At 19.9% G+C, this 26747-nt stretch overlaps 1 protein-coding gene across 2 annotated transcripts; it reads left to right on the top strand.

Annotated features, from left to right (window-relative positions):
- Positions 1-1592: 1592 nt before the first annotated feature.
- Positions 1593-25812, top strand: LOC122507093 (Golgi integral membrane protein 4-like). Of its 2 annotated transcripts, none has more exons than XM_043619614.1 (7): positions 1593-1908; positions 10623-10805; positions 11100-11581; positions 16069-16194; positions 22215-22663; positions 25008-25132; positions 25712-25812. In XM_043619614.1, the coding sequence occupies exons 2-7, from the start codon at positions 10625-10627 to the stop codon at positions 25762-25764; spliced, it is 1416 nt and encodes a 471-aa protein (XP_043475549.1). In that variant the 5' UTR covers positions 1593-1908; positions 10623-10624; the 3' UTR covers positions 25765-25812. The 2 variants fall into 2 exon arrangements, with proteins under 2 accessions (XP_043475549.1, XP_043475550.1); XM_043619615.1 differs by having other exon boundaries at positions 1595-1908; positions 22218-22663.
- The last annotated feature ends 935 nt before the right edge of the window (positions 25813-26747 follow it).

Below are 26747 nucleotides of genomic sequence, written 5' to 3'. Positions count from 1 at the left end.
ATATATTTGACTCCAAAAATTGTAAAAATAAATATACAAGACCAGCGTCGTTTTTCAAGATAGAAATTTTTTCTGAATCGTAAATAAATTTTAAAAAAGCTCTGAGTTTCTCCGTTTTTTTTTTGAAAAACTTTTTTTAATAAAAAAGCTCCAAAATTTGATGAAAAAAGCCCAAAATTTTATATTCAACTCCAAAAAATGTAAAAATAAATATAGCGTCGTTTTTCAAAATACAAATTTTTTCTGAATCTGAAATAAAGTTTAAAAAAGTTCTGTGTGTCTCCGTGTTTCGGAAAAAGCTTTATTTAATAAAAAAGCTCCAAAATTTGATGAAAAAAGCCCAAATTTGATATTTGACTCCAAAAAATTTTTAAAATCAATTGTCAAGACCATCGTCGTCTTTCAAGATACAAATTTTTTCTGAATTGGAAATAAGTTCTAAAAAAGTTTTATGTTTCGGAAAAAGCTCTTCCTTTATAAAAACAACTCCAATTTGATGAAAAAAGGCTAAATTTGATATTCTAGCGTCGTTTTCAAAATACAAATTTTTTCTGAATCGGAAATAAATTCCAAAAAAGGTCTCAGTACCTCCATGTTTTGGAAAAAGCTTTTCCTTAATAAAAAAGCTCTAATTTGATGAAAAAAGCCCAAATTTGATATTCGACTCCAAAAATTGTTTTAAAAAAATTATCAAGACCAGCGTCATTTTTCAATATACAAATTTTTCTGAATTGTAAAGTAAACTTTAAGTCAAAAATGAGCTTAAAATTCACTTTTTACTGAAACCACCATTTTTGACTGAATTTTAGCATTAAGAGTATGATTCTGTCATTAAGCTTTTTTTTTGTCTTACAATTGACATATCTGGTTTTAAGCATAAAAATAGGATTCTTTTCAATCTTTTTGGTTTTAAGACGTGCCTTCTGATTTTGTTTTTTTTTCTGTAAACTCCTTGAAGTTTGTCTAAAATTTTTGGAAAAAGTTAATAAACAATTTTTGTAAATTAAGAATTGAGAGAGATTTGCTCTTTATATACAAAAAGGAATCATTTTCAAATTGAGAACCTCTGGCCTCGAGAAAAATACAATGCTCGGGAATTACTTTCTCCTACGTTGGCAGAAACGTTGTTTTGTTATCCAACTCGGCTGTTGGTCGATGTTCAACCCAAAATGGTGGCAACTGCGCGGCACTGTGTTAAATTTCATTCTACTCCAAAAACGAAATTTCAATTTTAAAACAATTCTCTCCATTTTTTGCGAGGCGGGTGAAAAGAAAAATTTCTTTCTCAATCCAAATGGAATATTTTTTATTTAATTAGTTTGTAGAATTATTGTTTATTACTGAATTTAATATTATTATTTCTATTTTTATACCCTTTGGAATACTGAACAAGTAAATATATATTTTTCTTTCTTAATTTTTTGCAAAAAAAAAATAAATAAATGGTAGAAATATTGATAAATTTAAGGTTTTTGAATGTTTTTTGTTTGGAAGAATTTATTAGCGGGCAATTTTGAAATTCTGTGGCAAGACTGCTTTTATCGAGAGACGATAAATGCCGAGTTTTCCCGACATGAAATAACGCTGTTCAACTATTTTCTAACCTGTCGTTGTCGTCGTGTGTATAGAGAAATTGTCAGTGCAACTTGATTCGATCCTGAAATATAAGAAAAAATTTTTTGGACCCAATCAGTGCGACTGCATTGCTTCTTAGTGAAAAGTGGTGTTGTTTTTTATTTTTGGAAAAAAATTAGTGTTTGTCGTTAAAGGCGACAGGTTTTTTTTTCCATTATTTTGTATTATAAGGACGTATTTTTCGCCATTCTTTTGGAGAAAGCAGATTGGCGTCACGAGAAACGCTTTGAAAATGAAAAGCTGAGAAGAATACACACCTTTTCTAACCACGAGGTAAGTATTCTTTTTTGTTTTACTTTAAATATTTTTATTTTTGTTTTATTTGTTGTGATTTATATTTTTTATCCTTTTTTTTTAACGTGGACATTGCAAGAGGTAGCTTTTATTGTTTTCCGTTTTGCTACTACAATTTTTGTCAGTAAAATTTTGGAGCAATTATTATGAATTGGAAATTGAGATAAGATTCTGTGAAAAAGAGAGATGATAAACGAATGTGTTATTTTATTAAAAGTAATTTTAGTTTTCGTGAGTTGGAGATTAGAGAGAAGGATATGATTTACAAATTTTTTTTTTTTGGATAAAATTGTGCTTTATTATTATTGTGTTTTGATTGTTGTATTTTAATTATATTAGAATTAAAAGAATAATATATTGTACTTCAGTTAAAATTAATAATCTATTTTAATCACGTTGGAATCAAAATTGTATTATATTTTAATTTTATTGGAATTAAAATTATATTATATTTTAATTTTACTCGAAGAAAAATTAGGTTATATTTTAATTTCACTGGAACAAAAATTATATTATAATTAGAATTACGTAAAAATTTTTTTATTCCGCATTCATGTACTAATTAATTAATTAAGTATTTTTTTCATTAACTAATTACTAATTAGTTACTAATTATTTAGGATTTAATATTAATTAATTAGTGCGCTAATTAGTACCTTGATATACTAATAATCTACTTATTAATAATTAATAGTTAATTTTACTAATAAATTGTAATTTCTACTAATTTGTTAGTGAAATTTACTAATTCGAAAGCAAACAAAATTAGTAGAAAGTAGTATTTAATTAAATAAATATTTATTTCGGAATTTTACTAAAAAATAGTTATTTCTACCAATTTGTTAGGAAAATTTACTAAATGGAAAGCAAAAAAAAAAAAATTGGTAAAAATTAGTATTTAATGAAATAGATATTTATTAGTTAATTTTACTAAAAAATATAGTTATTTCTACTAATTTATTAGTAAAAATTACTAATTCTAATTCTTTTTCTCTGCTTATAGTAGATACTCTATAATTATACTAATGTTATTATTGTTTTGTTTTTTCTTAACTAATTGGTTAATGAGAAATATAAATGAATTATTAATATAATTAATAGTATTAGAATTTTTTAAAAAAATATACAAATTTAATAATAGTGTAATAAACAATTATTATCAGTGAGTAATTAAGCTTTTTTTGTTTCACTTTTTATGTCTGCAATATTTTGCGGACCTTTTTAATATAAAGCCCGATTAAAAGTAAAAAGCTTAAAATACTCTGTGTACGTTTTTCATTAAAGTTTCATATTGTTTGTAATTTGTGGAAAAAAACATTTTTTCCCCTCATTATTTTCTATTGGTGAATATACCCGAAAGAAAATAGAATCAATTATAAAAAAAAATATTTGGAATAGAATAGAATCAACTATAAAAAAATTATATTTTCCAAATATTTTTTTATTTACTAGAAAGTAAAATTTGAACTACCTAGAATTTATGTTTTAATTTTTTTTTTTAATTTCTTGAAAGTAAATTTTACTATTTTGGAAAAGATCTTTAAATAAAGTAAATCTTTGCTATTTTAGCAATATTATACAGTAAAGTTTATTTTAAAAATAGTAAAAATTGACGGAAAATGAGAGAAAATTTTTTTGAACTGTTTTTAGGGTTTTCGAAGGACAAAAAAGTAAATTGTTTTTACTATATTTAAATAGTAAAAGTTGCTTGAAAATGAGAGAAAATTTTTTGAACAGTTTTAGATTTTGGAATAAGGAAAAAAGTGTGAATTATTTTTACTTTATTTACAGTAAAAGTTGCTTGGAAGTGAGAGTAATTTTTTTGACAGTTTTTGTAGGGATTTACCATCTAAATTTTGAATTAGTAAAAATATTTATTAATTTGAATCAGTGACTAACTTTTTGTATTTAAATTAGTAAATTTTACTAATAGATAGTAATTTCTACTAATTTATTAGTAAAATTTACTAATTCAAAAGCAAAAAGTCAGTCGTTAATTCACTCTCTAAATTTGAATTAGTAAATTTTACTAATAAATTAGTAGAAATTACTATTTATTAGTAACATTTGTACCAATTTTAATTTCTAAATCTTATTCTAAAATTTTACTAATTGTACTAATAAATTAGAAAAAATTATTATTTATTAGTAGAATCTACAAATTCAAAAGCAAAAAGTCAGTCGTTAATTCACTCCCTAAATTTGTATTAGTAAGTTTCACTAATAAATTAGTAGAAATTACTATTTATTAGTATAAAATTTGTACTAATTATAATTTCTGAATCTTATTCTAAAATTTTACTAATTGTACTAATAAATTAGAAAAAATTATTATTTATTAGTAGAATCTACAAATTCAAAAGCAAAAAGTCAGTCGTTAATTCACTCCCTAAATTTGTATTAGTAAGTTTCACTAATAAATTAGTAGAAATTACTATTTATTAGTATAAAATTTGTACTAATTATAATTTCTGAATCTTAACCTAAATTTTATTAATTCTTCTAATAAATTAGAAATAATTATTTATTAGTAAAATTTACAAAATCGAAAGCAGGAAGTCAGTCAGTAATTTAAATTAGTAAATATTTTTACTAATTTTAATTATTAAATATTTTTACTAATTTTAATTATTAAATATTTTTACTAATTTTAATTATTAAATATTTTTACTAATTTTAATTATTAAATATTTTTACTAATTGTAATTAGTAAATATTTTTACTAATTCAAATTTTAAGAGCAGAAAGAAAAAAGGAAAAAAGTAGAAGAAAAAAAAAAATTTTTTTATAGTAAAAGCTCCTGGAAAGTGAAAGATATTTTTTTTATTTTATAAAAAAATATATTATGTATTAAAAATGAAAATTTCGTAATTTCTTTCTCTCTCTCTCTCTCTCGTTTTGGAGAGAAAGAGAGAGTACATAGGATTTAATTTAGGACTATTCGTCAGAGACCTAAAGAATTTTAACCGTTACAAACGCAGTTACAAGCTAGCTTCAATTAACGTTGTTGATAAATGGGCTTCTATATCTTATTTAAGATTGCACTTTACAGTTTGCCAGATAAACCATTATTAGAAGTTGATGTTAATCTTTAATGTTCTGTTTATTCAGAATAGAAGCATTTGTCAACCTTTCTCTATTCTAACAATTAAATACGTAATAATCTTCATATGAAGACAATATTTATAAACTAATGTACCTATAATATTCACCGCACGCAATTTTTATCTTTCTTTTTAATCTTAAATTGTACATTATTTTCAATTTTTAATTAAAAACAATTCTCTTTATTTATATTTTTTATTAATTATTTTCTTATTTTATAGTATTTTAAATTTTTTGTACGTGCAATTTTTTTTTAGATTTATTAAATTTATTCCAACTATTATTTAGGGGCCGTTAAAAAAATACATAGGGGGGTTACTATCAAAAGAAAAAATTAAAAAAAAAAGAATTAAAAAAAAAATAAAAAAAAATAAATTGTTACTCATTTATTGAATAATAATATAATATTTATATATAATATAATTTTTGTTATTTTTGGTATTTTTTATATAATTTTTTCACAATTCTTTAAATGTAATGTATGACACGAAGTATTTTTGTATTTATAAGTTGGGAATTATTAAACAAAATATATACTCGCTTCGAGCTTTACACACTGTGTATAGAAAGATCAATTATAATCGAGGAAACTTTTTCATTTATATAGTGCTTTTTTTCTATAAAAGGTCATTTTTCTATAAAGCTCAATTAAAAGATAAAATATTGCTTTCATTCAAGTAGTTATAGGTATTTTTTTACAATCAGTTTCCTTAATTACGTTGTCAATAAAAGAAATTTCCTATAATAAATATATAGTACACGGAGAAAAATTGCTCCTATTAAAGATAATAGAATAAAAATAAGATTTTTTTAATGTTAATAATTTAGAAATTAATAGTGTTTGCTTTTATTTTTTATTTAGGTTTTATATTTTATTGTTTTTGTATTTTAATTATTTTATTTTTAAATTTATGTTTTAATATTTTAGGTATTATTCTGTTTACATTCAGAAGGCATTATTTATTGTCTATTAAAATTATATTCTTTATCTGATGTCGACGTAGCGGAGTGGTTAAGTGTCAGGCTTCCGGGTGTTAGGTTGAGGTGTTCAATTCCCGCGACCGATAACAATTTTTTCCAGTGTTTTTAAAATCATTTTAAACATAAGAGAATTTTCGTTACGAATATTGTGTTTATTCTTTATTTAAATGTATTTTAATTGTTTAAGAAATAATATTATTGAATTAATTGAATTTAATTTCTAATGAATAAAATATTTACGTATCAATTGAATTATAATTCTCATTATTAAAATAATTATTAATTGAGTTATGTTATAAATTATTTTATTTAACAATTATTTATAATTACGAAATAAAGAAAATACATAATTCCTAAAGCAATTAATTAATAATAATTAATAAATTCATTGTACAAATGAATAATAATTAAATTATTAATAATAATTTAATAAATAGAAAATAATTTTATTTAAATTTTTGTTTAAAATACACATTCGCAACATAAATTCAAATTAAGAACAGTAAAATATTTTATTCGTCTATTATATTCTTAGCCACTTTTTTTTTGTAGAGTGAAAGCCATAATAATGACGATACAACCTTCAATGAAAAATCTGATAATCAAGATTGATAATGCGGTTTGAATCAGCATCCTAGGAAAGCTTTTTTTTTATAGGATCTTGATTACACTATTAAAAAAAGACTTAAATTCTCTCTCATCGGAAAAAGTATTAATGGAAAAAAATTATTATATTGTTTGCAAACCACTTTAATTTTTCTTGACATTTTAATAAATTCTATTTTTAAATATATTAAATTTCATTCTAAAAGCGATAATAATTTCGAATTTTTAAATACATTAATTAATGTTTAATTATTAATTTATTAATATATTTTTTATCAAAATGTTGAAACAATTTTTTCGACATAATGAATAATAATAATAATAATCAATCATTAAATAATAATAATAATAATTATTTATTTAATAACTTTTATTTTTCAATTCATAATTATATTGAAATAATTTTAATTAATTATTAATTTCTTATGATTAATAATTAATTATTAATTTATTATATTAAATAATTAATCATTAATTTATTATAATTAATAATTAATCATTAATTTCGAATCTATAGGGTTTGAAAATATTATTTTCCTTTCCCGGATAATAAATGAAAAATTAATGTTATAATAAAAAATTGTTAATTAATCAGCAAAGTACTCAAAAATATGAAAAAAAGTGATAAATTTATTACGGCATTAATTTATAGCGCATTAATAATTATCAATTAAAAATACAGAACAAACTCCTCACTCATAAACAACTTAATGTAAAATTATTAATTTACAACTTTAATTAAAGGACATTCGATAACGAAACAAAAAAAAAATTAAATTATCACGAAATATTCACGCACACACATACAAGATATGTACTAATTTTCAAGCTACACCGTAGAATTTTGCGAGTAATGTACGAAATATTACGATTTTATTAACAATACGTGGCAGTTATGAAAATAAATTCACATAATTTCTTTTATGATTTAAGGGTATGGCCGTAAACATAATGTCGGGCTTTTATTTTTGAATATTTAATAAAAGTAGACGTTGTTTATGATTCATTCGACTTTACATTTTTTTTAATATCGTTTAAGATAAAAGGGGGTAAGAGAAAGATAGAGAGAGAGAGAGAGAGGGAGGGAGGGAGGGTAAGAGAGTTCTTATTGTAGTTGAGCAAAAGCTTAGAAGGGCTTTTGCCTTACATTCAGAATTTAACTACTCAGATTCTTGTTTCTACTGCTTTACTTCAAGGATAATCTTTATAACTATATAGAGGCAGAATTTTCACTTATAACTTTAATTGAAACTTGCAAATCCAATTTTTAATTAAAAAGAATCAGTTTTGAGAGACGAAAAATTACTGCCTTTGAAGGAATTTTCAATTTATTGCTGAGTATAATTTTTAATTATAATTCGTCGATATAATTATTAATTATAATTAGTCAATATAGTTATTAATTAGAATTAGACTATAAAATTATTAATTATAATTAGTCAATATAATTATTAATTATTATTAGTCAATATAATTATTAATTATAATTAGTCAATATAATTATTAATAATAATTAGTCAATATAATTATTAATTATTATAATTAGTCAGTATAATTATTAATTTATTATAATTAGTCAAGTATAATTATTAATTTTAATTTCTCAATATAATTATTAATTTATTATAATTAGTCAGTATAATTATTAATTTTAATTTCTCAATATAATTATTAATTTTAATTTCTCAATATAATTAACTAGCAACAATTCGCGCGGCTAACTTCTTTCTGCCTTTTTTTTAAAATAAAATTAGGAATTTTAAAAATAATAGAATTTAAAAATTCTCTAATTAAAATTTTTGTTAAAAACACTAAAAAAATTCAATTTTTGAGAAATACAAATAATTGCAGAAATTCAATTAAAAATTTCAATTAAAAAAAAAAATAAAATTCTTCTTATAAAATTTAACTATGTTTAAAATTTGAAAAAAATTTTCGTAAAAATCCCAATTATCTTTATAAATAAAAAAAATTCTTCTCCAAAGTTCAATTATTTTCATAAATATCAAAAAAATTCTTGTCCTAATTTCAATTATTTTCAAAAATAAAATGTATTTTTCTAATTTCAATGATTTTCAATATCTACTATTTTATTAAAGTTTCCCAAAAAGAATTCAACTATTTAAAAAAAAAATTGTAATAAAATTGTATGCAAACATTTAATTTATTTTCATAAATAATAAACATTTCACAGGAATTCAATTATTTTCATAAATAATAACATTTTTTTAAGGAATTCAATTATTCTCATAAAAAATAATTTAAAATTCTAGAAAATAATAATTGAATTAAAATGATAAAAAAAATTCCGAAGAAGTTAGAGTAACAATATTTTTATATAAAATAATAATTTTATCTCTGAGTTATTTTTAATTATTATAAAAACATGAAGAAATCGATCACTCCGAGTCTTCGACTCGGAGCAATCGATATCTTCATGTTTTATATTGTTTATTTTTATTTATTTATTTATTTATTTATTTTTTTTATATTGTTTATTTTTTTATGTTTATATTGTTTATTTTTTATGTTTTATATTGTTTGCTAATTATTAATTAATAATGCTAATAATAATTAAAATCATAATTCATAAACAATTGTTAATTAGCATATTTTTCACTTTCCTCGCAAAATAAATAAAAACAATAGTTAATTCTAGTTAATGATTAGTAACTATTATTATTTATTAATTCCTATTTACTAACTATTAATTACTAATTACTGTTTGCTAATTATTAATTACCAATAATAAATAATAGTACATTAAAATTACAAAGAAAAATACTAAATTAATATTATAATTAGTCAAGAATTACTAATTATTGCTTATTAATTATTATTTATAATTAATAAAAAAATTATTATTCAATAATAAAAAAAATATTATTCAATAATAAAAAAAATTATTATTTAATAATACCTACTGAATTGATATTATAATTAGTAAATAATTATTAACAATAATTACAATAGATTTAAATAGAAAAATAATTATTAACAATAATTACAATAGAATTCGAATAGAATAGATTAATTATAAGTATAATTACTAATTTTTCAGTACTAATTATTAATTAATAATAACAAAAGATTAATATTATAATTAGAAGGGAATGATTAATTAAAATTATTCTTAATTTTTTGTTTTTATTTCTTTTAAATTTTATGGCGAAGTCATAATAAATTCATGATGACCTTATTCCAATGAAGAGAGACTTCTTCAACTCTCTCTCTTGATCTACACCTGTATTGAAGTTACCTCTTCAGTGGTTCTCAGTGAATATTAATTGTAAATCTAATCAATTTTATTTTTAATCTTAATTAATAATTAATTTTTTCTGCTATAAATTATTGTAATGTTATTTATTTATTATGCATGGTCTATGCCTTTTGCCTTTGAACGTGTATAATATTACAATTCATTAGAATTCTGTTTATTTTAATTTGTTTACTTATTTATTACAATAAATAATTACTTATTTATTTATTATAATAAATTTATTATGATAATTGCTGAATAAAGTTAATTAATTTTAAAATAATTAATTTAAGTTCGTAAATTGTTGATTAGAATAGAAAAATTGATTTATTTATTACAATTAATTTGTTTATTTATTTATTATAACTTACTTGTTTATTTATTTAAAATATTAGTTGTTAAATGAAATTAATTAATTAACGCTGGTAAATTTCTGATTAGAATAGAAAATTGAATTACAATTTATATTTTAATTTAGAGGAAAGGAATTTATTTACTTATTTATTATAATTAATTTGTTTTCTTATTTATTGTAATTAATTTGTTTATTTATTTATTATAATTAACTTATTTTATTTATTCATTTACTACAAAAAATATATTGCGATTAATAGTTGTCGAATAAAATTAATTAATTAATTGTTAAATTATTGATTACAGTAGAAAAAATAAAATTGATTAAAAAATTTTTTTAATGAGATAATTCTGGAATATTTAATAATTTTTTGTGACATTTTTGCAGAGATGAATGCATCTCGGCTCGGCAGGGGCCGGGGTGGCCGCCTGGCTCTATATGGAGGTGTCCTAATAATTTTTGTAATAATAATATATCTCTATCGAGCTGCTTCATTTGAAATGGCCAGGCTTCACGATATTCACGTTCAATGTGCTCATCAGCAAGAGTCAATAGCCGCTCAACTTCAAGGTTTGTTCCTGCAAAACAAAAAAAATTTCCTTTCCTGTAAAAACTAAATTTTTCGTTTTTTTATTTTATTTTGAACAGCAAAAAATACAGTCAGTTGAAAATTTCGAAACAGTTTCAATTTTTTGGTTCATAAAAAATGTTCAGAAAATTTTGATTTAATTTCCAAAAAGAAAAAAATGGAAAAAAGAATTTTTTAAGAAAAAATATTTTGTTTATTTATTTTTATTTTATTTCTCTTTAAAAAAAATTGTTTAATAGTAAAATTTTTCTAAAAATTTCTGCATTTTCTTTCAGTGATCTACGAGTACAAAGTGCGCCTCGAAAAATCATTGCAAGAGGAGAAAAATTCCAATCAAGCACTTAAACAAGAACTACAGCAACGAGCATCGAGAGAAAAATCTCTGAGGGATAAGGATAAGGACAATGTTGAATTATTGCAGAGGTATAATGCAATGCAACAGAAATATAATATTTTACAATCGGAGAATAAGGATTTACAGGATGAGTGCAATAAGAGGCATAAACTTTCTTTAGAAGAGACAAATAAATTGGAGGTGACATTGAGAAATTTACGTAGTGAAATTATTAAGGCGCAAGAGGATAAAAAATCGTCTATGGAATCATTAAAAAATAAGCACGCCCAACTTAAAGTTGATTACGATTCACTTTCGAGTAAATACGAGAAATTAGTCAAGAATTCATCTGAATGCAATAGTCAAATGCTTCATTTGGAGAAAAAGGTCTTTCAACTCACCAGGGAGCAAGGAGGAGAAAAAGTAATTTTATAATTTTTAAATTAATAAATAATAATAAATAAATAATATTATTAGAATATTATTTTAATATTTATTAATTATTAATTATTAATTATTATTATTATATTATTAATAGTAATTAATACTTGTTCAAAGCAGAAAGGCAAGAACTATGTATAATAAATAAATAATAATAATAATAATTAATAAATAATACTAATTGAATTCGGAAAAAAATTAATAAAGTAACTTTTATTAATATTTATAATGTAAGTCTAAACTGTCTGAAAATTTTTTTTTCTGCAATTTTTATTATTTTTGTAGAATTTACTCCGCAAATAGTAAAAATGTACTTTATAATTTTTTCCTCCGCATTATAATAATAAAAATTGAACTAATTTTGTATTAAAGAAATGAAAAAAAATAGAAAAATAAATTAAATAATAAATAAATAAATTAGAAATAAATTAAAAATAAATTAAAAATAGAAAAGAATAAAATTTAACAAATTTTGTAATACCAAAATTAAAATTATAGAAATTTTACTATTTCTGTAGAGTGAATTACATTTTTGTAAATTTTAGTTTAAAAAAAAACAGAAAAATATTAAAAATCAAAAAAGTTTAACTAATAAAATTAAAATAAAAGAAATTTTGCTTTTTATAGCAAATTTACTATTTGTAATTTTTAAATAGTACTTAAATTACAAACATGTAAATTTTAGTACAATAAAATTTAATACGAAAATAGTAAAAGTTACTTTATGTATTTTTTCCCATAAAATGAAACTGATATTAAAGTAAAAGAACAAACATATTATACATAAAAAAAACCTAAGCCAATGAAATTAAAATTAAAGAAATCGATTACAAAAATAAATTTGTTAAACAATTTACCAGACTGAAAATATTTACATACATAAATGAAAATTTAAGAAAAAAATTTTCATTAAATTGAATTAAAAAGAAGAATTAAATATTAAAAATTTCTAAAATGGATCGAATTTGAAATATACAGAAAAATTGTTGTGTACTTTTATTTTTCATTCTGCAAAAATGAAATAGTTTTTAGTTAAAAGAAAATTCTTTTAAAAATATATTTTTCAAAAAAAAATCTAAATTTATTTTCAATTATTACACATTTGCACCTTTTTTCCTCTATCTGTAAAATTTTATTTTCAATTTATGTTTAAATAATAATAATTCATTAATTTAATTAATAAAATAAATTTCCTGTAAAAAAATCGGAAATCAATTTCCACTATTTTTTAGTGATTAAAATAGTTTTTAAAATTGAAAATAATTCTCATTATTGAAAATAGTTGAAATAATAATAAAAAATAATAATTATAATAATTAAAAATAGTTATAAAAACAGAAAATAATTCTCATAATTGAAAATAGTTGTAATAATAGAAAAATATTTATCATAATTGAAAATAATTTTCATAATTAAAGTATTTATAAATTTATATAAACACCGAATTTATGAAAATTGAAAATATAGTAATTACCTAAAAACTAATTTGTCAATTTTGGTGTTGGGTAATTTTGCAAGAAGAAAAACAAATTTCAATAAGTACATTAAAAATTATTTTTATGAAAATATTTAAAAAATGGACAAAGAAAAATTTATATTAATTCTAAAATATTTTTTATTTCTTCATAATCGCAAATTTTCCTCATTGTTCAACTTCTTTTTTTTTTTTACTACTTCAACCAGTAAAATTATTTTTACTACTTGAAAACCAACAAAAGTTTTCCTTTATCTCTTCAAACTTTCTTTTATCACTTCCATTCTTTGAAAGTTTAGTTATTTCAGCATCAAAAATAAAAAAAGGAAGAAAAAAAAAGAAGTTTCTTTTTATTATCGTTAAAAATTTTTTTTATCAAAATTTTATCAAAATAAAAATATCAAGGATTTCTTTTTCAAAACTGTAAATATTTTGCTTTTATCTGTTTTTTCAAAAAAGAAAAGAAAATTTTTCTTGGGATTCGAGAGACAATTTTTTAATTTTTTATCAACATTATTAATTGTTATTATTAATTAATTTAGCAAATGTTACGCGCGGAATGTGATATTCAATTTATTATTGTTATGCACATTACAAAATTTTTTATTTTCAAATATAAATTTTTTAAATAATTTCATAATGAAAATTTAAAAAATTCACGTATTAAGTATAAAATTAATTATTACTGTTCATATTTTCAAAAATTTTAATTATATTTCACGAAAGAATTCAATTATTTTCTAAAATTTTAATAAATCCTTCTAAACAATTCAATTATTTTCAAAACAATTTTAATTGAATTCCTCGGATAAATTCAAAAAATATTTTAAAGTATTTCCAGAAAATTCAATTATTTCTTAAAATTTTAATAAATTCTTCGAAACAATTCAACTATTTTTATAAATACTAAAATTCTTTGCAGGAATTAAATTATTTTTAATTAAATTTAAATAAAATTACACGAAAGAATTTAATTATTTTGAAAAATTTCCATAAAATTGAATGTCAATAAGAATTTAAAATTCACTAAAAATAATTAAATTATTATCAAAATATTTTTAAAAAATTCTGTATAAAAATTAAATTACTTTTAATGTAATTTTTAAATATATTCGTCAAAATAATTGAAAGAATTCAATTATTTTCAAAAAATAATAAAATTCTTGTGATGAATTCAATTATTTTCAAAAAATAATAAAATTCTTGTGATGAATTCAATTATTTTCAAAAAATAATAAAATTCTTGTAATGAAATCAATTATTTTGAATATACTTAATTTTAATAAAATTCTTTTAAATAAATTCAATTATTTTCGAAACAACTTTAATTGAATTTCTCGAAAAAATTTAATTATTTTCAAATATTTCTATAAAATTCTTCATAACAATTTAATTATTTCTTAAAATTTTAATAAATTCTTCGAAACATTTCAATTATTTTTATAAATTAGTAAAATTCTTCGCAATAATTCAATTATTTTTAAAAATAGTAAAATCCTTTGCAGAAATTCAATTCTTTTCAAAACAATTTTAATAGAATTCCTCGAAAGAATTTAAATTTTCAAATATTAACATAAAATTCATTTATTTTCTAAAGTTTTAATAAAGTCTTCGTAACAATTCAATTATTTTTATAAATAGTAAAATTCTTCTCAGGACTTCAATAATTTTCAAAATTGTCAATTATAATTATTAAAGAAACTCTATTAGTTTAAAAAAAATTCAAAGAAATTCTTCAAAAGAATTTTATTAAGATTTAAAAAATTTTTAATAAAATTCTTCGCAAAAATTCAGTTATTTTTCTAAATAATAAAATTCTTTGAAGGAATTCATATTACCTATTATCAAATTTTTTGATAAACTTTGCAACAATTCGATGATTTTCAATACATTAATTTTAAAATTGAAAATATTTGAATAAATAATTTTTTTTTTTAAATAAAATTAGCAATTTTGAAAATAATAGAATTTAAAAATTCTCTAATTAAAATTTTTGTTGAAAACACTAAAAAAAAATTCAATTTTGGAAAAATTACAAATAATTTCAAACATTTAATTATTTTCATAAATAATAAAAATTTCACTGGAATTCAATTATTTTCATAATTAATAAATTTTTTTTAAGGAATTTAATTATTATTTTCATAAAAAATAATTTAAAATTTTAGAAAATAATAATTGAATTAAATTGATGAAAATAATTTCGAAGAAGTTAGAGAAACAATATTTTTATATAAAATAATAATTTTAACTCTGAGTTATTTTTAATTATTATAAAAACATGAAGAAATCGATCACTCCGAGTCTTCGACTCGGAGCAATCGATATCTTCATGTTTTATAACAAATACTTTTATAAGTTGTTTATTTTAAAAAAGGTTTGAATTTGAAATTTTTGAATTTCTTAATTCTTGTCGAAAATCTTGTTCCAAAAATAAGATTAAAAATAGGAATATTGTGCAAATATTTTTCTTCTTTTTCTAAAACAAAATAATAATTTTATTAAAAAAATTGTGATTCATAAAGAAAAATAATGCAAAATAAATCAATTTTCTATTTCTTAATCGCAATTGTTTAACAATTTTCTAATTTTGTTTAGAAGTAGAGAACAAAAATCTGCATAATTTCAATTTGACAAAACATGATATTTAACAAAATATTAGTCTTTTAATAAAAAGAAGTGAAAAAAATTCTGATGATTTCTATTTGTCATTACAATTTTGAATTAATTAAAATAAAATGAATTAAAATTAAAATAGAATAAAAATATTTGTAACAATAATATAATATACAATCTATCTAAAGATAATAAAAAACAAAAGTATAAACAAACGACAACTTTAGAGTGTGAGGGACAGAAAAAGTGAATTAATGAAAGAACATTCAAATTGTTATAGTTAATTATAGTTAATTATAGTTAATAATTATTTTTAATTATTACAGAGATAATTAATTAATTTTTGGGACAAATAATTAATGATGCAATTTTTTTTTAGAAAAAAATCGTTTCCGACTATAATGCAGCAGCATCAAAAAATCAGCAGGAATCAAATAATGAAAAATCGAGAGGAAACAGTGGAAATGATCAGGTCGCAGCGCCAATACAACAACAACAACAACAGGTAAGTCGTCCTAACAACGATGATGAAATTCCTCAACCCTTACCGGCACCACAAGAACACGAGCAGGGAAACGACGATAATAATAATATTAATAATAATAATAATAATTTAAACGAGAAAAATGACGGTATATTACCAAACGAGCAAATCAGCGATATTGCATTTGCTCAAAAGGACGGAAATATCGTTCCAGTTGGTCGTAACGATTTAAAGGATCAACAAAATATGGTTCTACCCGTTCCCTACAATATAAACGATGAGAATTCGAAAAAAAATAAAAACACCGACGATGACAAAGACAATGAAATCGAAGGAATTGAAAGTCCAATTAATAAATTGCCATTTAATCAAAATAGAAATAATGACAATGATGATGATGATAATTATCACAATAGTAATGTTAATAATTATCGTAAGAGTAAAGTTGATAATTATCATAATGAGAAAAATAAGAAGGATAAATATAATAATGATAGAAATAATGATAAATATAATGATAAATACAATGATAAAGATAATGATAAAGATAATGATAAATACAATGATAAATACAATGATAAAGATAATGATAAATACAATGATAAATACAATGATAAAGATAATGATAAATACAATGATAAATATAAGGATAAATATAATGATAAATACAATGATAAATACAATGATAAAAATAATGATAGAAATTATAATGAGAAAAATTATAATGCTAAAAATAATAATGAAAAAAATAAAAATAATGATAATCCAGTATTGAAAATGCCGAATGGAAAATCGTCATCAAAAGGACCAAAATTGGCTCCAATTCAACCGCAGAGAAATGACAAAGAGATGCAATCGCCCATTGATAAGCCGAGGCACAACGAAAGTCCTCGAGATGTCGATGAACTACAAGATTTGAATGACAGGGTGCTTGGTCTTTTCAATGATAGACTCTAATTAAAGTGGAGCAATTCCTGCCAATTAAAAGTACTTTACACTCGATACCTCTACTCGCTGCTCTAGATTATATATTATTTTATGTACATTTACAATGCAGCATTTACAAATAGACAATAGAGAGAAATAATAAATTAATTTAGAGCAGAAAAATAAAAGAAAATTTGTCCCAATACACTTCTCTCTAGAGACTGAATATAAAAAGGAAGCTGTAAAAGTTTATTGAATCGCATTTAAAAAGTTTATCTCGAAAGTTAATTTATCTATATAATTAACTTTCTGAAAATGTTGACATTTTTTTTTTCTTCTTTAGTTGGAGAAAAAAAATAGATTAGTGTTTTGGAAATTTTGTGAAAATAGTTTTGATGACACTTTGACTTTGTACAAAAAAAAAAAGAATAGACACTTTTCATTGGGAAAAGAGGAAGAAATTTTTATTTTATTTCTATTTTTATAATAGATTTTATTATACTGTTCTATTTTTTATAATATTTTAACAGAAAATGAAATTTTTAATTTTATTTTAGCTTTATAATTTAATTAACTTTTAGCTGAAAATGAAATTATTTTATTTTTGCGAATTTAATTTTAATTCCAAAAGCAATTAATTGTTATTTATTGTTTACTCTCTAATTGTGAATTAGTTATTGTCTTATACTAATTTTAGAGTTTAGAGTTTTGTTTTCCAATGGTATGGATTTTATTAATTCTTAGTAGGAAGCTACTAATTATGATAGTAATTAAAATTAATATATTATTTTCAACTATTTTCTCTCTAAATCTGAATTAGTAGTTTTCTACCAAAAATAGTGAGGATTTCATTTATTTTAATAGAAAACTATACTAATTTAATAGTAATTCATCAAATTATTATTTAATATTTGTTCTCTAAATCTAAATTGTTTTCTACCAGAAATAGTGATGATTTTACTAATTTTCATAAAAAACTACTAATTTAATAGTAATTAATTATTTGCTCTCTTAATCTGAATTAGTATTTTTTTACCAAAAATAGTGAGGATTTTACTTGTTTGTAATAGAAAACTACTAATTTTATAGTAATTAATCAATTATTATTTACTATTTGTTCTCTAAATCTGAATTAGTAGTTTTCTACCAGAAATAGTGATAATTTTACTATTTTTTTACAAATTGGCAGTTTTCTACTATAAATTAGTAAATTAATTTTAATATAATTTAATTCAATTTATTGAAGGTACTAATTTATTGGTAGAAAATTACTAATTTGATAGTAAAGTATTTCTTCATTAATAGAGTAACATCTATTCGTTGATATTTTACTATAAAAAAAATATTTTTTACTCTAAAATTGACAGTTTTTTTTGCTATAAATTTAGTAAAATTGACTAATTAATAAATAACTTCACTAATTAGTGAAATTAGTCAATTTTATTAATTATTTTATTAATCTATTCGTTGATATTATACTATAAAAAATATTTTTTATTATAAAATTGATCTTTTTTCTTTTGCTACAAATTTAGTAAAATTTACTAATTAATAAATAACTTTACTAATTAGTAGAATTAGTCAATTTTATCAATTATTTTATTAATCTATTCATTGATATTTTTTACTATAAAAAATATTTTTTTACTATAAAATTGATAGTTTTTTTGCTACAAATTTAGTAAAATTTACTAACTAATAAATAACTTCACTAATTAGTTTAATTAGTCAATTTTATTAATTATTTTATTAATCTATTCGTTGATATTTCACTATAAAAAAATATTGTTTACTATAAAATTGATAGTTTTTTGCTACAAATTTAGTAAAATTTACTAATTAATAAATAACTTCACTAATATTAGTAAAATTAGTCAATTTTATCAATTATTTTATTAATCTATTCGTTGATATTTCACTATAAAAAAATATTTTTTTACTATAAAATTGATAGTTTTTTTGCTACAAAATTTAGTAAAATTTACTAATTAATAAATAACTTCACTAATTAGTGAAATTAGTCCATTTTATTAATTATTTTATCAATCTATTCGTTGATATTTCACTATAAAAAAATATTTTTTACTATAAAATTGATAGTTTTTTTGCTACAAATTTAGTAAAATTTACTAATTAATAAATAACCTCAGGTATTAGTGAAATTAGTCAATTTTATTAATTCAAATTTGTTAAATCGTTGAGCGTTTGATTGGTAAACAAATTTATACTCTTTAATTAATAAACAGATTAAAATTACAATAAAATTGAAATTAATGAATTAAATAAAAAAAATAAAATTAATAGGAAACGTAAAAAAACAGTAAACTACTAATTCAGATCGAGAGAATATGTAATAAAAATGATTATTGTTTTTAATTAATATATTTTTAATAATACATGCTTAATAAATAGTTAATGAAAAAAAAAACTTATTTTAATTAATGTTTTTATAATAATTAATAAGAGAGTAAATTATGAAGTAAATAATTGATTAAATAACAATTTTTTTTAATAATTTAATTTTCTTTCTTCCCAGTGAATGAAGTGTTTGAAGAAAAAAAGAATAGAACAAATAGAACAAAATAGATAAGGAAACTTAAAGAAATAGAAATTTATAAATTATATTTTATAGAACATAGAGATAATTAGAGAAATATTTTTGCAAACGCTTTGAGGCAATGTTACAATAACTATTAATTCTTATCTTATTAATTGATTCTTTAAATTCTAATACTCTAATTCTATTTTTGTTGGTAAAAAATTTTTTTTACTTTTTTAAAAATGGTTTTAAATATATTTTTTAATTTTTTAGAAATGGTTTTAAACATGTTTTTTTAAGTTGTTTTGAACAAAAAAAAGAATTGTGTGCATTATAATTTTGGAAATTGGATTAAATAATATTGTTTTCTTTTTAATATACTATGTGTCATGAAAACAATATGGTGTGCATTAAAATGACTGATTGTTTTTAATATATGTTTTTTCGTAATTAATATTTTGTTTTGTAAATGGCAATAGATATTGTTTTTTAATGGGTTAAGTGTAATATTTTATCTCTTTTTTCTGAATCATTGTTTTAGCATTCTGAAATATAATGGAAAAATTTTTTATTTGATGATTTTTTTTTTAATTGGTAATTCGAAAGGATTTGTTAAATTTTTTTTTTTGAACGAAAAATTCTTTTTTAACTTTTCTCGTTTAGAAATCAGAAAGATTTGTTGTAATGAGAGAGAAACGAGTAAATTGATTAAAAATATATAATTATTATAAAATAATAATTATAACTTCAATAATAATTATAATTTGAATAATGGTTACTTAATTATGATTAAAATATTAATTGTATTTATAATTATAATTATAATTAAAACTGGAATTATTGTAGTAATTGTAATTATAATTTGAATTACGAATTAGAACAATAATTATAATTTGAATTACGTATTAGAACAATAATTATAATTTGAATTACGATTCGAATAATAATTTTAATTCGAATTATAATTCAAATGGTTATTATAATTAGAAGAAGAATTATTATAGTAATTTTAATTGTAATTTGAATTACGATTTGGAACAAATAATTACAATTTGAATTACAATTAGATTAATAATTATAATTCGTGTTATAATTCGAATAGTAATTCCAATTACAATTTGAATTACGATTATAATTGTAATTTGAATTACGATTTGGAACAATAATTAAAATTTTAATTACAATTAGATTAATAATTATAATTTGAATAGTAATTCTAATTACGATTTGAATCACGATTAGAGTTATAATTGTAATTTGAATTACTATTTGGAACAATAATTAAAATTTTAATTACAATTAGATTAATAATTATAATTTGAATAGTAATTCTAATTACAATTTGAATTACGATTAGTTATAATTGTAATTTGAATTACTATTTGGAACAATAATTAAAATTTTAATTACAATTAGATTAATAATTATAATTTGAATAGTAATTCTAATTACAATTTGAATTACGATTAGAGTTATAATTGTAATTTGAATTACGAATTGGGACAGTAATTATAATTCGAATTTTAATTAGCATAGTAATTACAATTATTGTAATTAAAATTATTATAGTAATTATAATTAGAATAGAAATTATAATTAGAATAATAATTGTAATTATTATTTAATTATAATTTTTATTTAATAATTATAAATAGTATGAAATAATAAAAAAAAACAAATTGTAGTCTGAAGAATAAATGTATAATAATTTTTTTCTCTGTTATTGAATGTTATATTTAATAAAAAGAATCTTATTTTTATTTGCCTGTATTTTTTCTTGCACCCTGCGCATCTATCTTCTGTCTGTAATAATTTTTTGTTCGTCAATTTAGAGTAATTCTTTTCTTCGTTGATAAAAAAAATATTTTGCAAAGTAATTAACTATTTACTAATAGCTTGTGAAAAAAAAAGAAGATAATAAATTAAAATAAATAAATAATTTTTCATTGGGAAAATTATTTATTCTCATTGATAATTTTTTTTTTTTTTAGAAAGCTTTTCTTCAAGACACGTGATTTTTCTGTGTTATATTAGTGATTATTAAATTTATTAAATAATTGATAATTAATCATAATTCTTCTCAGCATGTGCTTCAAGATTCTTCGTAGTATTTTTTTCGTTTGTTGTGCTTTGAATCTTTTGTTTGCTGCTGTAGCTTTTTTTTAATAGTTGTGTGATTTTTGTTTTGATTTGGTAGAAGGACTTCTTTAGTGATCTCTTTTTATTTGAAGCTTCTGCTTTGTTTTTTATTTATAGAGGTAAGTGGTTATTTAAGAAAGCAAATTTATTTCGAATTGAGTTAATTCTTAATTGAATTTATCAAATTCAATTATTAAAGGAAAATAGGAATAAAAAATTTTTTTTATTAAAAAGAAAAGAAAATTTTATTTATTAAAAAAAAAAAAATTATTTATTAAAAAGAAAAAAAAAATTATTTATAATAATTATGATTACTATTGATTAGTGACAAATTAATTAATTATGCTATTGATTTTAACTTTTAAGAAATATAATCAGTAGAGAAGAAAATAAAAAATATAATTCGATAAAATTTAATTGTTGATTTTCTCATTTGCAGAAGTTGCCGGCAATGATTGTTGGGAGAATTTTGCCGGGTATGATTGTTGAAAGTTCAACGAAAGTTTCGACACCCTCGATTTCAATTGAGAAGCAAAATTACAATATTGGAAAGGCAAAAGTTAAATTACCAATTGGCGTTGTACCAATTCCAGTAATAATGGATTCGAAAAATGATAATGAGGAGAAAAAGAGGGACGAATTGAGAAAAAATTCGGAAGTAATAAAAAATTCATTAGGTGCAAATGGCATTTTAGATGTTGATGGTGTTAAAGAGAAACCAGTTGCTGTGGATATTGGAAATTTAGAATTTCAAGCGCATTTACCAGCAGGAAACAGACATGGGGCACAAATTATTGACAGACAAATTAATGCAGGATGGCCCAAGGTTCAACATGGTGTACAGGAAATTGGCGACGAGCCACATCATCTTGAACGTCTTGCTGGGTAAATAAAAATTAATTACATTTTTTTTTCATGGAGAAATTTGGAGAAAGTAATTGAGGGGAAAAAAATTTGTTTTCTTGAATTCTTAAATTGTTTTCTTGTTTGTTTCTTATTCTTTCATTTTTTGTGGGGAAAAAAATTATTAAACTCTTTTATTAAAAATAAAAAAGTTATTTTTCTTTCTATTTTTTTCTTTTTTGTAATATTTTCTTATTTTTTTTTTATTAGTGTTTTTTGTCAAATGTTTTCAAAGTATTTTAAAATTATTTTCAAAGTATTTTCGAAGTATTTTCAAAGTAGCTTTATTGTTGGAAGTCAAACCAGAAAGATGATTATTTTTTCCGTTTTTTTATTTCTATATTAATAATTGAGTTTTTTTTATTTATAGTAAATTATCTTTTTTTGAATATTTTTTTTTTTATTTTTCTTTCTATTTTTCTCTTTCTTAGTATTTTCTTGATTTTTGTTCTTTGTATTTTCTTCATATTTTTCTATTTTTTCTTTGTTCTTCCAAACATTTCTTCTCTTTCTTAATATTTTCTTGATTTTTTTTTATTTGTTTTTCTTATTTCCGAATATTTTTCCTTTTCTTATTTTTCTTTCTATTTTTTTTATTTTTCCAATATTTTTCTAACTTTTTTCTTTGCTTTCCCAATATTTTTTTGATTAGAGAACAAAAAATCCAATTCAAAAAATTCAGACCGAAAAATCCACGAAAAAAAAGTCCAAAGTACAAAAAATCCAAAATAAAAATGTCTAAAGTCAAAAAGTCGAAAATAAATAAAAACTTCAAAAATAAATTATAAAACATGTGAAAAAGCCATGTTTTTACTTTTACTAGCTCTAAAATCAGAATTTAAAATGTTAATGTTATAATCGCAGGATTTTAATTATTTTCGTAAATAATAAAATTCTACACAAAAATTCAATTATTTTCAAAAATAAAAAAAATTCTTCACACAAATTCAATTATTTTCATGAATAAAAAAATTTTTGGAAGAATTTCAATTATTTAAAAAAATTTTTAAAACAATTATTCCAAGAAATACCAATTATTTTCAACAATTTTGATAAAATTCTTTACAAAAATTCAATTATTTTCAATAATAAAAAAAATTCTTCACGAAAATTCAATTATTTTCATAAATAAAAAAATTTCTAGAAGAATTTCAATTATTGTGTAAAATTTTTATAACAATTATTTCAAGAAATACAATTTATTTTCAACAATTTTGATAAAATTCTTTACAAAAAAAAATTCATTTAGTTTTTTTCAATATAATTCCAATTAAATTACTCGATTAATTTAATTATTTTCAGAAATTTAAAATGTTAACATTTTAAATTAAAAAATTTATTTTTTTAAATTTAAACAATTTTTTTTAATTACATTTTTTTTTATTTTTTAATTACATTTTAAATTTTACCTACTTTCGATTCACAGTCATTAAAATGAGCATAAAAAAAGGACAATTTCATTCAAGGCAACCATTTTAATTTTTATATCTTAATTTTTTTTCATTGGATTTTTAATATCTTTGAAATTTTTGAGCAGGACAAAAAATCGAAAAAAATAAGTCCAAAGTGAAACTATTTTTTTTTTTTTTTACTTTTTTGGATTTCATTTACTTTAGATTTTTTGTTTTGGACTTCTTGTCCGGATACCCATTTTTTTTGTTTATCTTTTCCTTTCTTCTTTTTTTATTTTCTTTCCATATTTTTTTCTTTATTTCCCAAACTTTTTTATTTTTCTTTCTATTTTTTTCTTTTTTTTTCTTAATATTTTTCCCTTTTTTAATATTTTCCTGATTTATTTAATTATTGTTTTAATTTTTCTTGCTTCTTTTTCTTTCGATATTTTTTTATTTAGTTTTTATTTTTATTTTTTTTTCAATAATTTCTTGATTTTTTTCCCTATGTTTTCTTAATATTTTTCTACTTTTTTCTTAATTTTTCCAATATTTTTCCCTTTTTTTATTTTTCTTTCCATTATTTTCGTTTTATTACAATATTTTATTGATTTCGTTTTCTTTATGTGTTGTTTCAAATACTTTTATAATTTTTTCCTTGTTTTCATATAGATTCTAAATCTTTGTCCTTCAATGTTTTCTTCATAATTTTCCAATTCTTTTGTTTCTAAATATTTTTCTTTGTTTTTCCTTTTTTTTAAAGTATTTTTTAGATTTTTTTCTTCATATTTTCTTTTAAGTTTTCCTTACATTCCTTTTAAAAAATTTTCTCTGCATTTTCTTTATAATTTTCTTAAAGTGTTTTCTTCATTTAGAAAAATTAACTAAATAATTTTTTTTTTGCCAAAAAAAATAATAAAAATAAAAATTTTCAGATTAGATGATACGGCTCATCAAGGTGAAATTGGGGATGATCAGTATGATAATGACGAATTTTATCGAGATCAACAGCCCAAGAATAGTGATATTCGAATTGAAGAAGAGGAAGACGAAGCTGGTGGTAAAATAATTAAATAAAAATTTTCTAACTTTAATTTTTATTGAAATAACTTGAAAATTTCTCGATTAATCAAAATTTATTATTTTCATAACTTAATTTTATTTATTAGTTAATCAGACTTTTTATTAGTTGATTACTTTATTTATTAATTTATTGGTTAATTTTTGGGTTAATTAGTTTATTTATTAGTTTATTGGTTATTTTATTATTCAATTTATTTATTTATTTATTAGTTTATTTCATTAGTTAAATAATTTATTTATTCATTTATTATTTTATTTATTTTCTTTTCTTTATTTATTTTATTGTTCATTTAATTTAGTTATTAGTTATTTCATTAGTTAATTGGTTTAGTCATTGGTTTATTAGTTATTAAAATTGCAATTATTAGTATTATTAATTATTATTAATTATATTAGTCGAAAAATTTCCGTTTATTTTTCATTATTAGTAATTTTATTTATTTTTGTTAATTTTTTTCGTCTATTAATTATTTTTGTTAGTTTTTTTTCATTTTATTAGTTAATTAGTTATTTAATTATTCGATTATTTACCAAAATCGCAATTCTTATTTTTCAGACGAAGACGATCAACCGGATTATTTAAACAATTTAAAACCCGAGAAACATTAATAAAAAAAAAATTAAAAAAACGAGAAGAATTGGAAAGTTTCCAAGTTGGCAAAGAAAAAGAGTTAAAATTGCTTGTTATACGAGTGTCAATCTCTCTCTCTGTAAATAGATACATAACTGTAAATCAATTTATTTTCACGCAATTAATTTTTCAATGAACATTTTCCATTTTAATGGAAATTATTTTTTTCCGTCTACTCTTTAAAAGATAAGACACCCACATACATTCTAATTAAACAACAAAATGAATTGATTTAAAGAAAGAAATATTTCCATAATTTAAAGACGATTAAAAGCCTATAAAGAAATGCGCCTACTAGATAGCTATATTAAAAAAAGACTATAGAGAAAAAAAACTATATGAATGAAATTTTGCAATTTTTTTACACTTACTATTCCTTACTTGAAAATTAAAATTTATTTTATATGTAAATTATAAATTCTTTTATTTAAAATTAAGAGACTTTTTACATGATAGTATTAAAAAAAAAGAGAATAAAATTTACGAAACTTTTTACTTAAAAAAATATATATATATTATTGATTAAGTGTACAAATTATTTATTTCTTCTATTGACGGAAATGATGAAAATTAACTATAATATAAGGATTGATGAAAAATTTTTGCAACTATGCAAAAAGAAAATTGCAATACGACTTAAATATTAATTTTAAAAATTTATTATTATAATTATTATTATTTTTATTATTATTACCATTATTATTATTATTATTATTATTATTATTATTATGTATATGAACATAGTGTAATATTTGTATAGGTATAGATCTTCTGAATATTAATGACTGCGATGCAAATTGTACATAACTTTCATTTTGTAATAAAAGCAAAAAAAAATTTGACTAATTTTGTTGTTTTATCATAAAAGAATAGAAAATTTTATTAATAAAAATATATTTTCTTACGTGTTTATTAAATTTATTTGTTATAAATTTGTTATTATATTTGAATGATTGTAAAG

This window comes from Leptopilina heterotoma, unplaced genomic scaffold (genome assembly GCF_015476425.1).
Source record: "Leptopilina heterotoma isolate Lh14 unplaced genomic scaffold, ASM1547642v1 Lhet_45, whole genome shotgun sequence".
Lineage (NCBI taxonomy): Eukaryota > Metazoa > Arthropoda > Insecta > Hymenoptera > Figitidae > Leptopilina > Leptopilina heterotoma.
The sequence above is the reverse complement of the archived record's forward strand: the minus strand, read 5'-3'. Positions and strand labels throughout refer to the sequence as shown.

Coding starts and splice junctions, on each gene's coding strand:
- LOC122507093 (XM_043619614.1), top strand. CDS start 10,625: ATGAATGCATCTCGGCTCGGCAGGGGCCGGGGTGGCCGCCTGGCTCTA. Junction 16,195..22,214: donor TACAACAACAACAACAACAG/GTAAGTCGTCCT, acceptor TTTTCTCATTTG/CAGAAGTTGCCGGCAATGAT. Junction 22,664..25,007: donor CATCTTGAACGTCTTGCTGG/GTAAATAAAAAT, acceptor AAAAATTTTCAG/ATTAGATGATACGGCTCATC.